This window comes from Suricata suricatta, chromosome 6 (genome assembly GCF_006229205.1).
Source record: "Suricata suricatta isolate VVHF042 chromosome 6, meerkat_22Aug2017_6uvM2_HiC, whole genome shotgun sequence".
In the NCBI taxonomy this organism is placed as follows: Eukaryota; Metazoa; Chordata; class Mammalia; order Carnivora; family Herpestidae; genus Suricata; species Suricata suricatta.
The window spans coordinates 26321194-26336104 of record NC_043705.1 but is presented as its reverse complement, the minus strand read 5'-3'; the positions used below and the strand labels follow the sequence as shown (position 1 = coordinate 26336104).

Here is a 14911-nt window from a genome sequence, read left to right as displayed (position 1 = left end):
AGCAGCTCCTCTGGGGTCTGCTTAGGCATTGCTCTTGGCTGCAGCTGTTAGGAATTCGTGTCCCTGAAGGATAAGTGTCTTAATAGAGAGCGAGAGGGAGAGTGCACGCGTGAGCTAGCACTTTGCCACAGGCAGTTGTCCCTAAGAACAGGAGCGGAAAGCATAGCACCCAGGACAGTAGTCCTGGGCCAGCTAATTCCACTTGCCCCTCTGACAGCTGAATCTAGAACTCAGGGCTGCTCTTCTTCATGGTGGTTGCTATAGCAATGGAATACCTGTGGGGAGGCAGGACATTCATTGGCTCTTCAAAGAGAGCCAGTTGGTTTCCATGCTCATGAAACTCGAGGAAAATCCTGGACCCAGTGGGCCTCGACAAGGTGAAACACTTGAAGAGACACACAGTCTTGCTAGAGAGCTGCTGTTTCTCTTCCTGGCTTTCACCAGAACTTCAGGATTAGATGTTCCTAGCAGCAGACCATCTTGGTCCTTGCTACCTCTGAGCAGGGCAAGGGAGCCAGCCAGCCAGTAGTCAGGGTGATGGGGGCAGCATTAAAGTCACGTGGCCCCTTGGAGGAGAATGGCAGAGCTACTAGGGCTTTCCCACACCAGCTAGGACTTCCGTACTGTCCCAGGGCTCAAAGAAGAGGTCACATACACCATTCCCACCCAGGCACTGAGTACCCTGATTCTGGTCCCTATAGCTGCGTACATTGTTCCTTCAAAGGAAAGTAAATCCACCAGTCCTCATGGCTTTTATGCCTCCCTTTGGCCCCAAGCATCACCCACCAGGTTCTGGAGCCTCAGCCTAGCTTGCTTCCTTTCAGCATCCCGAGCAGCACTGACTGGAGCCTTGTTTGAACTGGATTCGTTTTAGCCAGCGACTCCCTGTCCCCACCCCGTGTGCCCAGTGCACCTGGAGTGTGCACTGCCCTTCACCTGTATCCCAAGGCTCACTTCTCTGTGACTTCCCAGCTGTCCTGTTATTTCCCACCTCATGCTTTTCTTTTCAGCTGAACCTTATTCACAGTGAAATCAGTAATTTAGCCGGCTTTGAGGTGGAGGCCATAATCAATCCTACCAATGCTGACATTGACCTTAAAGATGACCTAGGTAATTGGGGATGGGGTTTGGCACCGCCAGCTGTCAGATGAAAAGTTATGGAACCCAGAATTTAGGCTCTTCATGGTCTCGCACTTCAGATGGTCAAGCCAAACGCCCAAATCCCAATTGAACATTTGAAGGAAATCCTGAATGTTTACTTGCTCCGAGCCATTTCAAATGGAAATGATCTGATGATGTTTCCTTGAGTGCAATTGGCTGCTTCCCCCTTGATTGTAAATGTATTGCTATCTAAATTCTCTTCCATAATGATCATACTGACTGCTGGTTACCTGGGAGGGAGTTTTTAAAAATGTGTTTGTTTTTTTTAGAACTGAAAAATCTCAGGTTACTACAAAATGATAGTTTCTCCATTTAAGTCCTAATTAGAAATGACAAAGCTTAAAAGCACTTGAAAAGGGAGAACATTAAACTGCATCAGTATAGCATTAAGTTGTCTTTAATCCACCAGTAAATTGGTTTCCCCTAAATTTACTACCTACTGTCATTTGCTCAATTTTTTTCTACGACTGAAAACAGTATATGACTGCATGCCAGCTTCATGAATTATTTGATTAGAGAACAATTAATATTAAACAGAAGGGCAGCATCTCTAAGTGAGTTTCTGCAGAGGACGACTCTGCCTAAGAGCCAGGGTGTCTCCCTGGTTCGCGACAAGCTGGGAGGGACGCCTCAGCTGTCCCATTCTGTGGCCTGATCTCTGAACGGAAGGACTCTCAGCTCAGGAGCTCAGTGAAGGCTCTTGCCCTCTTAGCCGTGAGCCTTGCCAGGGGCAGCAGACTAGCAGATGCCCACCGAGGCAGCTTTATGCCTGATGCTGGCCCAGGTTTGTTTTATAAGCATGTACCCCCCACCTTCAGCTACCTTCGTAAGGTGGCCAGTTCTTTTACTGGCACAGATGCTCATTCTAGAGCCCAGGCCCAACCCACGCAAATGGGGTAGAACAGTGGGCTGGAAACCTAGGGACCAGGACTTAAGTATGCCCTGCCCAACCTTGTTTTCCAACCATATACTCTATTTATGTAGATATTTTCTTAAAAAAAAAAGTCACATTTGAAAGAACAGGGATCCTGTCTATCCAAAGTACATTTTATACGTAAAATACATGAAAATAAGAGTGACTAGAATAAATGGCATACCTGGAGAAACATTCGTTACACATTGAGGGGGGGTGGAAATATAGGCAGTTCTCTGTGCACACATACTGTTTTCTTGGTTTTCAAGACCTGTCCCTTGAAGGCAGACAGAATGATGAAGGTCGTAGGACCAAAACTCCAGCTCTGAACGTTAATGGCTGCCAACAAAATGGAGAAACTCGTTGTTGTGGTTGACCTGCTGGTCCACGTTTTTTTTTTTTTTAAACAGATGCCATGTTTAAGTAGCCTTCTCAGTGGGGTGCCAGTTTTACAGGCTTTTGCGAAGTGAAACGGGGCATTCGTTGTTTTGTTATTTCTTTTAATCTTTGGAAATGATCTCATGTGTGTGTTTCTCTTTTTTTGGACATGTCATTCAAATGTTTAATTTAAACATGTCACATTTGATATTCCTCCGCCTCCTCCTCCTCCGCCTCCTCCGCCTCCTCCCCCCCATCCACGTGTGCACACCCCGTGGACTGATTGCCCCTTGGGCTCCCATGTTGGAACCGACCAGGTAGGCCAGCCCCGCCACTGGGGCGTTAGTAAATGTGCCTGTGCGTGGGTCCCGGGCCAGCACGGCTGATGTACATTTGTTTACCTGTTATAGTTGCAAGTTGTACAGGCTGACATTGCCTCGATCGACAGTGATGCTGTCGTTCACCCGACAAACACTGACTTCTACACCGGCGGTGAAGTAGGTAATGCCTAGCCGGGCGCTGCCGAGAGTGTGTGTGTGCATGGGCAGTCGGCCGCCGCGGACAGCCTGACCCTTTGACAGCTATGCAGGGCTGCATTCATTTCACACTTCCAGCTGTCCCGACCCCTCCCCCAGGGTTGACCTTGCCAAGGTCTCCTGTCCCTGGGCTGCAGACACAAGAGGTGCTGCCAGCCGGCAGCCAGGGTGCGTCCTGCAGCCCACAGATGGGCGCACTTCTGGTTTGGAAACTGGTTCGGCAACATCATTTTTGCGTTTGCTTCACGAGGCATAGCTTTGTTGGAGACTGGGTTCACCCGTGACTGCAGCTGCACAGGGGATGCAGCTCTGGCGGCCGAGTGGCTCTCCCGAGGCCACTGACAGGCCTGCTGTGGACCAGACATAGAGGAATGGCTGGGCACAGGTCTCGGCACCCCTATCCCCACTTGGGCAATGGAAGCACGCGTTGCTGAAAATGGCCCTAAGGCCTCAGGTGCACTCAGGGGCATTGTGCGAATACCCTCCCACAATGAGCTTCTCAGACCTTAACTGTGGAAGCTCCCTCATTCTGATGTGGGGTCCCTAGACTACTGGTGAAACTCTCCTAGACCCAGAAAGTTGCTTCCTGTTCCCTGGCAGCCGACCCCCATAGTCATTTGGCTTCTGGCGCTCAGCAGCTGAGGGTGGGCTGAGGGTAGAGGGGCGGGCTGGGTGTTGGGCACTGCGGCCGCAGGCCTGCTGCATGAATGTCAGGTAGTGCCCTGCTGTAAGAAGATGCTGTGGTGCTGATGTGATGATGGGGCATCCGGACTGATGGCCGAAAGGCACAGGTGCAGAGCCAGGTGAAGGTGCTTAAATCCCAACCTTGCCATCTACCGGTCATGAGAGCTGGGCCACTTACTTAGCTCCCCAGTGCCTCAGCTTCCCCATCTTGCATGAGTGATAATAATGAGAATTGGAATAATGTAAGCAAAGCACCTTGTCTTGTATCTGCCTCCCGAATGGTGCTTACTCTCACATGTATCTAATAACTTATACTGTTGATGTGCTCGTCCTGAGAGTGGTGCCCTGGGCATAGATTTGAACACCACTTTCTGAAGTGGTGCCCTTTTTACTAAGGGCAGAAGTGAAGTCGTGTTGAAGGCTGAGGCTCGGGATTCTCATGAGCGTCCCGGACACTGGAAGTACAACAGCTTAGCAATCTGAGGCTGTCCAGCTCTGTTTAGTGTCATGAGCAGAGCCCGCTGTTCACAGCCCGCCCTGGCCACTGTGATTTGGGCTGATTGCTCTCCTGGGCATTTTGGATCTCAGACGTGGATGGAAAAGACACACTGGACAGGAAGTCCGGATTTGCCAAGTCGTCCAGGCCAAAATGAAATTAGGCTGTAGTCAATTAAAATAAACTCGGCTTTCACAAGATTTTGGAGGCGTTTAAGAGCTCCTAAGTCAGGCAGCTTAAGAGAAGGATACTCTTTCTCTTTCTGTCTTGACCAAATGAAAACTTGATGGGAGGAAAATAAACAGAACAGCCAAAGGCTTATCTTTCTGCCAGGAATGTCTAAGGCCTGGGTTCATCCTGCCATCCAGGACTTTGGGTGAAACAGAAATGAGCACCCTTCCAGTGCCAAGGTGTCTCCCCCAGGCCCATGGGGAAGAGAAAGCTTTCTTTGCTGTGGCTGTGGAAGGAGTGCTTTCAGCAGGATTAGTTGTGCCGGGACATAGAGCTGGAGGCTTTGAGATGGAGTCAGGAGCCACCCCGAGGGGGGAGCAGGCAAAGAACCTAGTCTTTCCTGAACCGGGATCAGAACTGGTCTCCTTGGAATCAGGACAATGCTAATCCTTTCCCCTGTGATGGGCTTGCGCCCCCGCCCCCCGCCACCCTGTGGTGCACAGGGCAGTCCTGGTGAGCCTTGGTGACATGTAAGTACCCCAGGTCTGAGAGCTTGCCCGAGGTCACGTGGCATATCACTCATGGACACTGTCACAGATGGAATAGAACCTCAGCAGGTCCGGATGCCTTTACTGGCTGACAGGGACCCTAACTGACTGTGCCAGAACCCAGGTCTTCCAAAGCGCACCTCAGTGCCTTTTCTCCGTGAACCAGTCCAGACTAGTACTGAACCCACCTATCTTGTACAATGCCAAAACAATGACAAACCAGATTCATGCATGGCCTCAATTGGTTCCAGCTCCCACTTTGATGTGTGAGAGGGGAAAAGAGGAAGCTAGGACATGATCGTTCTATTTTTCCCATTGGGTGTGAATTCCTGAGACCCAAGACTGCTGGAAGAAGGAATGCCAGTGCAGGAATGCTTAGCCCCGTGATTAACTCTTACCCATCACAGTTCTTTCTAACAGTGAAATAGACCACAGGCTTAGCCTGACATTTGCCCAAGCCTAAATTTTCGCTTAGGCTGTTTGGAACACCAATACTTATGCCTGCTTTCTAAGCATGAAATAACGTTCTTGTTCTCATGGGAGTAACACATGTTTATGCTTGGGGGCAAAGAAGCCAATTGCTTTATGATTAACCCTGAAGTGAAGCCTAAAAAGCAAGAGTCTTCCATTATTAGTGTTGACAATACAGTCGAAATGGGCCTGTTTCTTGTTACAAAGTACACGTGTGTCTACATGAACATGTGCGTACATATGTGTGTGTAGGAGTCCAGTCCTGACTGGGGTGATTGCCTGCAACATAGGGTTCAATATTTAAGTTTGGGAAATGCATTGAGTGTCTTTTAACTTGCAAATTTCACTTCTAATTAAAGCAAGATTTAATTACAAGTAAAAAAAATTTTAAAGTAAACACTCTTCCTAAGATCAAACACCTTTAATTACAAATCAGCCCATTTTCTGCACCATTTTTGCTTTAGGAAGGAGCTGGTACTCGCCCCCCAGTGCTGATCTTATTTTACCTTCAAATTTCTCAGTTCTCCTGAGGAGTATATAGGGTAGACGATGCACACCGAAAACTGTTGCCCGTGGAGCGTATTTGTTTCCCTCCCGCATGGTCAGGAGGGAGGGCCAGACAGGTGCAGGTACAGCAGTGTTGGGGACCCAGCAGATTCAGACTTCAGAGGCATTTTTCCCTGCTGCATGGTATTTTGAGTGAACCCGTCTTTGGGCCTCACTCCCCTGGGTTGTATCCCCAAAGTGTCCCCTTCCTACCCAGTGGAGGGCCGTGAGGCCTGACCCTGCTGCCTCACGCATATTAGGCCACTGTCTGATGCTGGTCTTTGTCAGAAACATGCAGCAGCTGTCACAGCGGATGTGTTTTCCCTCCTGCCACCTCTATTTTAAGTGTCTGTGACTGCTTTCCAAGACACGTGAAGGCACGAGGGCAGTGTGGGCTAACGAGGGACTCTGGATCCCACGCCAAGCCTCCTGCGCTAGCGGCTCTCTAAGAGCTGGGCCTGCTCTTCACCAGCCTAGAGCTCCCGGGGGTGCCGGCCTGCCGGCCATGTCCGCGCACACCCCAGGCTTCGCGCAGTGGGCCGGTGTGCGGCCAGTGCGTGCCGTCTGCCCTGGTGCTGACTCCTTTGGGACAGTGCCCCGGCCGTGTGCTCCTCCTTCCAGATACTTCTTGGGGTTAGTTCACTGCTCCAGAACAAGCACGCCGTGAGGCCACTTTTTCTAAAAGACCTAGTCAGGACAGGCTGAATCCAAAGAGAATTTGGGCTGGAGCACTCTGACGCCCTGACTGACCTACCACGGTGTGCCGAGTGCATCTCTGAATTTTCCACGATAAATGGTGAATCTTAAGGGGAGTATTTGAGCCTCTTGTGAGGAAAAGTACTTTAAAATGTGCAAAACTGATGAATCAGAGCTTAAGGAAGAGAGACCCCATTATGGCCATACTTTAAAGGCTGATGTTGTCCCCTGTTCTTAGTGCTGCCTGCTGTGTCACACGAGGCATTTAACCAGCGGGCCTCGATGGCTTTGATGACTTTGTGTGGTAATGCGGCTCTCCAAGCAGGAATTGGGGCCTTCGCAAGAGCCCGAATTCAGGAAAGGGGCCGCCTGCCTCCACCGGGTTCAATCTTGAAAATCTGACCCTGGGCCATCGGCCATCCTCCTTTACAAGCTTTCATGTAGTACACGCCCCCTTCAAGCTCTGCTTCTGAGGTTGCCTTTCTTTACCTGAAGTGATTCTGAGTCATTCGTGTGATGAAGGAAATACTGTCTGAGGCCTTTTTTTTTTTTTTTGTATTCACACATGATGCTGTGGCTGCAAAATAGGAACAAAGCATGGTAATGCTGGTCCAGAGGTGACCAAATCTCAATGCTTCTTCTCGGCCCGCTGCCCAGGGGAGAGCCAGGTCCCCAGTGGGAGCTTGGTCTGCTTCCCCTGATGTCTCTGTATTTGGGGGTTCTCCCCAGCGAGGAGAAAATCTAGAGGCGGCACGAGCCTCAGAAGCCAGCACCACCTGGTTTCTCACGGCAGTGGAAAGCGTGCCGGGACGGGCACGCTTGCACGGAACAGGCGGGCCCCGTGTCTCTCACCTCTCTGGCATATCCAGGATGACCCCGAGTCACCCCCAAATGTGGGAAATCAATGCCAGCATAGCGGTAATTGGCCAAGTGGTGAATCTTTTTGAAATTTCCCTTTCACGACCTAACCAAGGCTTAGTTTCCTGTCTTGCAGCCGTATGGAAATTGAGCTGGTCAGATCGTTTGAAGTGTGTAATCAGCTGACATGCTAAGTGTCTGTGTGCGCCCTGGGACGCCAGAGTGGCAGTCTGACCTCACCCTGTCCTTGTCTAGGAAACACGCTGGAGAAGAAAGGTGGCAAGGAGTTTGTGGAAGCTGTTTTGGAACTCCGAAAAAAGAACGGGCCCTTGGAAGTAGCTGGAGGTGAGCTGGGGCAGCGCCTTGCTTATTTGGGCATGGCTTTGGCAGCATCAGGAAAACCTGGTTATGAGGCATCTTGGAATTCCGGGGTGCGTTGGCCATGCAAACCTGTCTCCCAGCCGGGGGCACAAGGAACCCTGTCAGCTTTGCATCTTGGACTTAAAACACAAATGCAAACTGGCAGGGGGAGTGTAATAGTTGTGAAGCCTGCCTTTCCCATTTTCTTCTTTATGGCTCAAAATAGCTTTTAAATGTTTGATGTCTAGACCCTAATTTTAAGGAGTTACAGCAGCCGGTTTGGCAGAGCTGAGAGTTGTAGATGGCGATACTGAACCCCAGTTACAGAAGCGCTGGCGAGAGGTGCAAATTAATCATTGTCATTCAGCCATGTGTTTAATGGGCAGAATAGAAATAGACATTTTTCACTTGCCAGCCACAACTTTCCTCATAGCAGGGGTAAGAAAATAATGTGGAACCAAATGTGTGGACATTGACTGTTAAGAGCTAGAGGCAGGGCCTTCTTCCTATTGCTGGTCTGGATTTCGGAATTGGAGGTGGTAGGATGTGAAGGACAGAGGGCCTCCTGAGGGCCAGTGGGGAGGGGGGGGTCCCAACAGTGTGGTGAGGTCCAGTTTACTCAACCAGCCATGTGAGGACAAGCCATTCCCTTCCTGTGAGCTCTGGCATCTCTTCACACTAGATGGTCCCCAGTGTCCAAGCTGTCTCGCAAATCCTATTGCTTTAAAAAAGAATCTTCATTGAATATGGTGTCACCACTTACTGTGTGACTTCTACATAAGCTATCTCTCAGGGGTACTCCAGTGGCCCTCTGTCCCCAGTCATCCTGGGCTAGGCATGGAGCCCAGTGTGGATAAGAGGGTAGCATTCCCTTTGCCTTGGACCTCCACCCTGCCCATCTTGTTTTGCCTGCAAGGAGTGTGGCATCAGGTAGGGTACCTTTCCAAGCTCTTCTAGGTATTTCCACCAAAGTCCCAGAGTGAACAAGGGACAACCAATGTAGCATTAACTAGCCAGCCAGGGGCTCCTGACCTTTCTTCATTCCCTTCCCAGCACTCCTCGGTGCCAGCCTGTAGACCCTTCCCATGGGTGACCCTCAGATGGAGGAGTGATGAGAGGTCGGCCTGGTGCTGTTACACCCCCAAACTCACAGGTGACACAGGACCACAGCTGGTGCAGGCCCAGTACAGTTAGCATGGCTGAAAATGGGGTTGCCTGTTGTAATAATTCTAGAAAAAGTTTTAGAGTATCATTAAAGGTGGTATAAAACCTTGGCCCTGCGTCCACTATTAGGAAATGATCACCGTTAATGATGTTTCTTTCTAGTCTTTTCTGATGCATCGTTCAGTGACTTGTCCCGAGGGCAGCCTCTCATATCATGTTGCTGTAGGGCAGCACGTGAGCCCAGAGTTCTTAGGAAGCAGAGCCAAGACTCAAGCCCAGACCTGTGCGTTAGTCGAGGGCTGTTTCTACTGCACCATGAGATACTACCCTCTGATCACTCTTCCCCAGTACCTACTAGTGCCCCAGCAGACCTGACAGCCCTCCTCACGAGGACGGTCTTCCCTCACCAAAATGGGCTCAGGCAGTAATCAGACCGGAGCAGTGAGGTGGATGCCATAGTGTGTCTCCGTACAGAAATGGCCCCGGAGGCACTCAGCATACCCAGCCCCACCACCTTGGTGTTCATCTTTGGGAACAGGAGTGCCACCCAGAACATGCTCTGGGACAGCCTGCAATGACTTGGAACACCTCCTAAGGGGTAGAATGCCCAAGGCCAGTTCCTTAGGTCTGAGGGTGAGAGGTGGGTGGGGTGTGGAGAGGTGTAGTGGGGAAAAGGTGGTTTTCCAAGAAGAGAGACCAATTCCAGCCTGAGAACAGTTTAATTCTGTCAAAACTAAGATCGGTTCAGGAGTATAAGAGGGCACCAGAGCTACCACGTTGCTTCATGGCTCATTAAACGGAGTTGCTTTCCTGATAGGTTTGTCCTGAACTGTGCCGGGGAGATTTATAGATATGTCATAATTACCTATACGAGTCCACTGGAGGAACAGGGCCTAGAGATCCCCCGAGACAAGCTGGAGGCTGCCAACATTCTGACATAGTCAAGTTAGGTGATTCAGGGTCCCCCTCTGGGAGCATGTACTGAGAGGGCTGGCTGTCATCGTGGCTAAAATTCCTAGTGGTGATGCATCCCAACGCTGGCTGGGCTGGTTTCCCCTGAGAAGACTGGCTGGTGAGCAGTTTCTGGGCGGGCAGAGGGCTGACATCAGAAGCACAAAATGGCAGGTGGCTGCAGGCCACAGCGGAGCCCAGGGGTGCCCTGGAGCTGAAGGGTCCTGGGTTGGGCATCTGTTGCTGTGTGCGTTGCAGCGGGACAGAACTCACTGTTCCTGTCTCATCCCCGCCAGCTGCTGTCAGCGCAGGTCACGGCCTGCCTGCCAAGTTTGTGATCCACTGTAACAGTCCTGTCTGGGGTGCCGACAAGTGTGAGGAACTTCTGGAAAAGACGGTGAAGAACTGTTTAGCCCTGGCAGATGATAAGAAGCTCAAGTCCATCGCGTTCCCGTCCATTGGCAGTGGCAGGTGAGGGCACATCATTCTGCTTATCTGCAGACTTAGTGCATAACCATGGTGCTCGGGCTGGTGCCCGGTCAGCTGAGGCTGTTTGTGAGCCACCTTCTTTAGTGGAGAAGACCCAAAGCGCAGGAGGGGAAAGAATACAAACATTAAGCAATGGTGAACAGCAATTGAGGAGATGTAGTGAGACAGGAAGACTTAGGACAATATAAATTTTCCTTTGTGACAGCAGATGTCAGCGCAGAACATGACCTCAAGGTGCACTGGGACCATCAGCGATGGTGGTTTAGAGAGTGAACCTTGCAGGACACGAAGACTCAGATGTGGGGGCAAGTGGGGAGGATGGGAAGGGGTGGGAATGCCAGGACGCTCGTCCCGGGAGCTGTCTCCCTCTGTCCCGCTTGTGAGAGGTGGGTGAGTGGGCACTGACGTGACAGTGACAGGGTTGGATCTGCTCTGGCTCCCAGCCCTGAAATAGCCCCCAGTAACTCTGGGTGTGCACTGGAAGAAATGAAAGGAGCACTTTGGAAACTTCATGCCACGCTGCAGAGGCCGGGCCCCACAGCCCATCACACCCCAGGGTCCTCCCGATCCTGGTCTGTGCTGCATGGCTCACACTCTGGCTTTAGCACCAAAGGTAAGGGACACAGGCCAGCTGAGGCCTCAGCCTTGGACACCCTGGGCCCAAGATGGCCATAACCCAGGGCTGTGTATTGGCCGTGGCTGCACCGGGGGCATCCCATCCAGCCTGCGTGCCCACCGTGGTCTCGACTGTCGTCAAACCCTGCCAGTGCCAGGCGAGCCTGAGTGACCATCCTCCATCCCTTGTGTTTATAGCACTCGCCTCTTTTCAAAGCACTTCCCTTCCGAACCCAGGAGGAGGAAACAGTGGAGTTTGACATCTCCATCTTGGGCAACCATTGTAATGGCGCCTACCTGAACGCTGCCATCACTGGGGGTTCCACACCTCAAGTGACAGGGCTACCCTTGGGCCAGCTTCCTGTCACGTGGCCCCAGGAGGTGTGCCCAAAGTGCCATGTTCCCACAGTATATGTGAGGGGCCCTCAGGGGACCAGTGACAGTTCATGCCAGCACCCTACCCTCATGCATGCCCACACTCTCCCTGCCCTGTATGCTGAGAGTCAGTCACATTACTGTCCAGGTGAGGGATGTCCAGAGGCACGTGATGACACATACTGGTTTGGGGTGCTGTCTACACTTCCGGTCACTGTTCTGTTTTATCATGTTCTCTCTTGCCAAGAGCCTGTGTTGAGCATCACTTAACCATTAATCAAATGAAACAGCATTTCAATGTCTCTTAAAAGAAAAGCTAAAGGAGAGAGGCCATTGAAAGCCCGTGGCTGTCAAGCTGCCCTCAGTTGGCTGTCAGAGCACCTGGCAAAGACAAAAGCCATCATCCTAAGGTGGTCAGCATACCCCCCACACCCGCCATGGCTTGAACTTTCCCCAGAAAGAGGGGGATGTGTAATGGGTGCCAGAGGATTCCAAACTATTTTTGACAAAGTGCTTCTGAATTAGAGTGTAAGGAGCCAGCTTTCTGCTTCTCCTACCTCCGGTAGCAGGTCTGTTCTTCAGCACTCTGCTGCTGTGTGACCTCTGCTACGTGAGTTAGCCTCTCTGGCCCTGGCCTGCATTATCTGCAGGCAAGGCTCTGGGGACGGCCCTTCCTCCCAGATGGTCCTGAGGTGCAATTAGTGCTTCGGATGCACTTTGATCTACTCTGATGAAAAGGTGCTTCCGAAGAAAGAAGCAATAGGAGCCTTTATTGGAGGTAATGATTTCATATTCTTTCATATGGCTATTGGGAAACTTTTAATTGAAGCATAAAAGTAATTCTCTACATTTTTCATGGAGTAAGAAGTTTTTAAAAACAATCAATTGAAAGCTTTTAAGAGGGCAGAATGCCAAAGGCCAGCACATGTGCAGCGCCAGGGGCCCCACATCTGCCAGGCAGACCTTGCCCCACAGACCCATGTAAACAGCTGCCCTCTCTTTCATGAGCAAAGATGAGGATTACTCCGGAGCTGGCCTGTAAATCACAGTAGGTTTTAGGAGGGGAAATAAAACAGCTTGTTTGTGGCATCCAGTGTCTCTGGCGTAAAAGTCAGGTTGGAAGGAAAATAATAGGCAAACATATTGGTAAGGAGCAGTGGGGTCACTTTCTCTCAGGCAAGGCCCAGCCCGTGGAGGGCGACCCCACCCCTGCACCCTCTCCCTGCAGCCCTGAGGGCCAACTGTAAAGCCCCATGGAGGCCAGACCCTGACTGCAGAGAGACTGTCCTTGGGCACTGTGGTCACAATGTTTACGGATACCTCCACTCTCAGCTCTGTGCAACATTAGGGGGGTGACCCCTCTCTGGAGGGGTAGGAGAGAGGGAACAGGTAGTTTGGGGCTTTTATTAAACTCTCTGTTGATTTATGAGCTTAAAGGCCAGTTTGGTTTTCTTCAAGCTACCATTTCCAGGCCCTATTCTAAACCCTGGATCTGCACTATCTCATAGCAACCCTCCAGGGTGAGCATGGTCACTAATTCCACTCAAAGAAGAAAAAAAAAAAAAAAAGCAGCTAAGAGGGGTTAGCTGGCTCACCTGAGGTGACACGGCTTAGACTGGGGCGAGACGGGGTGGGTGGCGCCACTTCCTCTGTCCCCGAGGACGGTCCGGCTGCCTGAGCACCCTGTAATAAGAGTGGATTTCAGGGAAGCTTGGAAACCCCACCTGGGAAGTCCCTGACCTGCCTGGGCTCAGCCTCCCTCCATCCTGGGAATGGGCCTTCCAAGAGATAGGAAGAAACTAAACTGAATGGGGAGAATTGGCTCCTAGCCTAAAACAAGAGCACCTGGAGAGAAGGTTACAGGCCATGCGTGGTACTCCCCAGTCCTGCGGAATGGGAGCCCACTGCTCTCTGCCTCTGGAGGGAGTGGCCTTCAGGCGGGGCAGCTGGACACAGGCACTTCCTCAAAACCACACCGAATGTGGGAAAATGGAATGGGCCAGTAGCACTGTGAGAGAGAAACCTACTCCTCGCAGAAAGAATGACCACATGCTGTGCTAAGGTCCCCCACCCTCTTCCAAACCGCCTGGACAGTTAGGTGGACCTGGCCCACACCAAAACCAGAGTCCATCTAGATTTCACCTTTAATCCTGTTCTGCCTTCCAAGGCAAGCTGCCAGTCTGTCTCCTCCCGAAAACCCTCCCGGGACTTTTTCAATGCCCAGGACATAGCCTCTCCCCCAGGATCTTCCTGCGTCCCACAGCTCCTGGCTGAGATTCTGCGTGCCTGCTGTGGCCAGCCCTGCAACTTAACACGATGCTTGATGACGCCCTGGCGAAGGTGGGGGGCCCAGCAGGGCTGGAGCCACAGTGACCTCTTACGTGACGTGGCCCAGGGGGAATGGAAGGACAGACAACCCCTGTGTAGGCCCCAGCCATCACTGGGGCAGGCGGACCCAAAGGGAGCGACAGCCCATGTGGTCCCCTTGCACCAGTCTAGACAAACTGAGGCTGAAGACACTGGGGAACGGCTATTCCCGACAACTGAAAGGACTTCAGGGGAAGCTCCTTAGTGGGCTCCAGACTGAAAGATCAGAGGCTGGGACACTTGCCTGCAGAGTAACTCAGGGAACATGCTGTAACCACAGGCCCTCATGGAAATATAGGGGACACGCGCCCCCTGGGGGAAGCAGTATCCTGGGCCTCAGCACCCCGTGTAGCCACGTCCAGGAAACTAATGCTTGGAAAGGTTAACACCCCCGCCCCAGGACAGCAGCGCTTCAAACCTGAATCTAACACTACAAGGGAAGCCTCCATGCCCTCTTGCTCTACTGTACCTTTGGGGAGGGGGCATCCGGTCTTCTCTAGAACGTGACAGAGTGACTGTCACAGGGGCAGCAGGGCCCAAAAGACTTGGCCGAGCAGGGATGGCTCCTGGGGGCAGCTGCAGGACAGCAACCACCAGGGACCACAGCCAGCCAGGAAGCTGGGAGGTTTCGAGCCCCCACTGGCCCGCGGTGCTCTGGAAGCTGCCCCCTGCCACACTGTGTGCCAGCAGTCACGGCTGACTGGGCATCGCAGACCCCAATGGCTTTCTGGGGGCCTGAGGCTGACATCAGCACAGGGGAAGGGCCGGGGCAACAGCTGTCACAGGAGAAAGACCGTGGTGCCATACGTGAGCCTCTAGAAAGATGCTGCTGGACTTCCTGCTCTACAAATGATGGAGAACGTTCTGCACATTGTCTTGTTCAACACCCACAGCCTCCAGAGATAGCAGGTGCCTTGCTGACCTACCCCATTTCCCCAGATGGCAGACAAGACACAGAGGCAGGGCCTGGACTCCAATCCTATGTGGCTTCATGGCCTGAGCCCCTAACTGTGCTGCTGCTCTGTCTGCCCAAGGGTGGCAGCGTCCAGGCCTCTGCAGGGACCCAGCTGCCCCTGACCCGAGGGCTCCGAGTGTGGCAGGTAGAGCATTCCCGTGAGAGCACCTCTAGCTG

At 52.0% G+C, this 14911-nt stretch overlaps 1 protein-coding gene across 4 annotated transcripts in view; it reads left to right on the top strand.

Annotated features, from left to right (window-relative positions):
- Window positions 1–14911, top strand: part of LOC115294202 (core histone macro-H2A.1) — a 66447-nt gene that overhangs the window by 48172 nt on the left and 3364 nt on the right. For 2 of the 4 annotated variants that reach the window (XM_029941945.1, XM_029941946.1), the window contains exons 6-8: window positions 2863–2953; window positions 7714–7803; window positions 10230–10404. In XM_029941945.1, the coding sequence (XP_029797805.1) occupies window positions 2863–2953; window positions 7714–7803; window positions 10230–10404 (356 nt within the window). Of the gene's footprint in view, window positions 1–1010; window positions 1111–2862; window positions 2954–7713; window positions 7804–10229; window positions 10405–14911 lie in introns of all 4 variants that reach the window. The other 2 variants (XM_029941943.1, XM_029941944.1) reach the window with 1 other exon arrangement.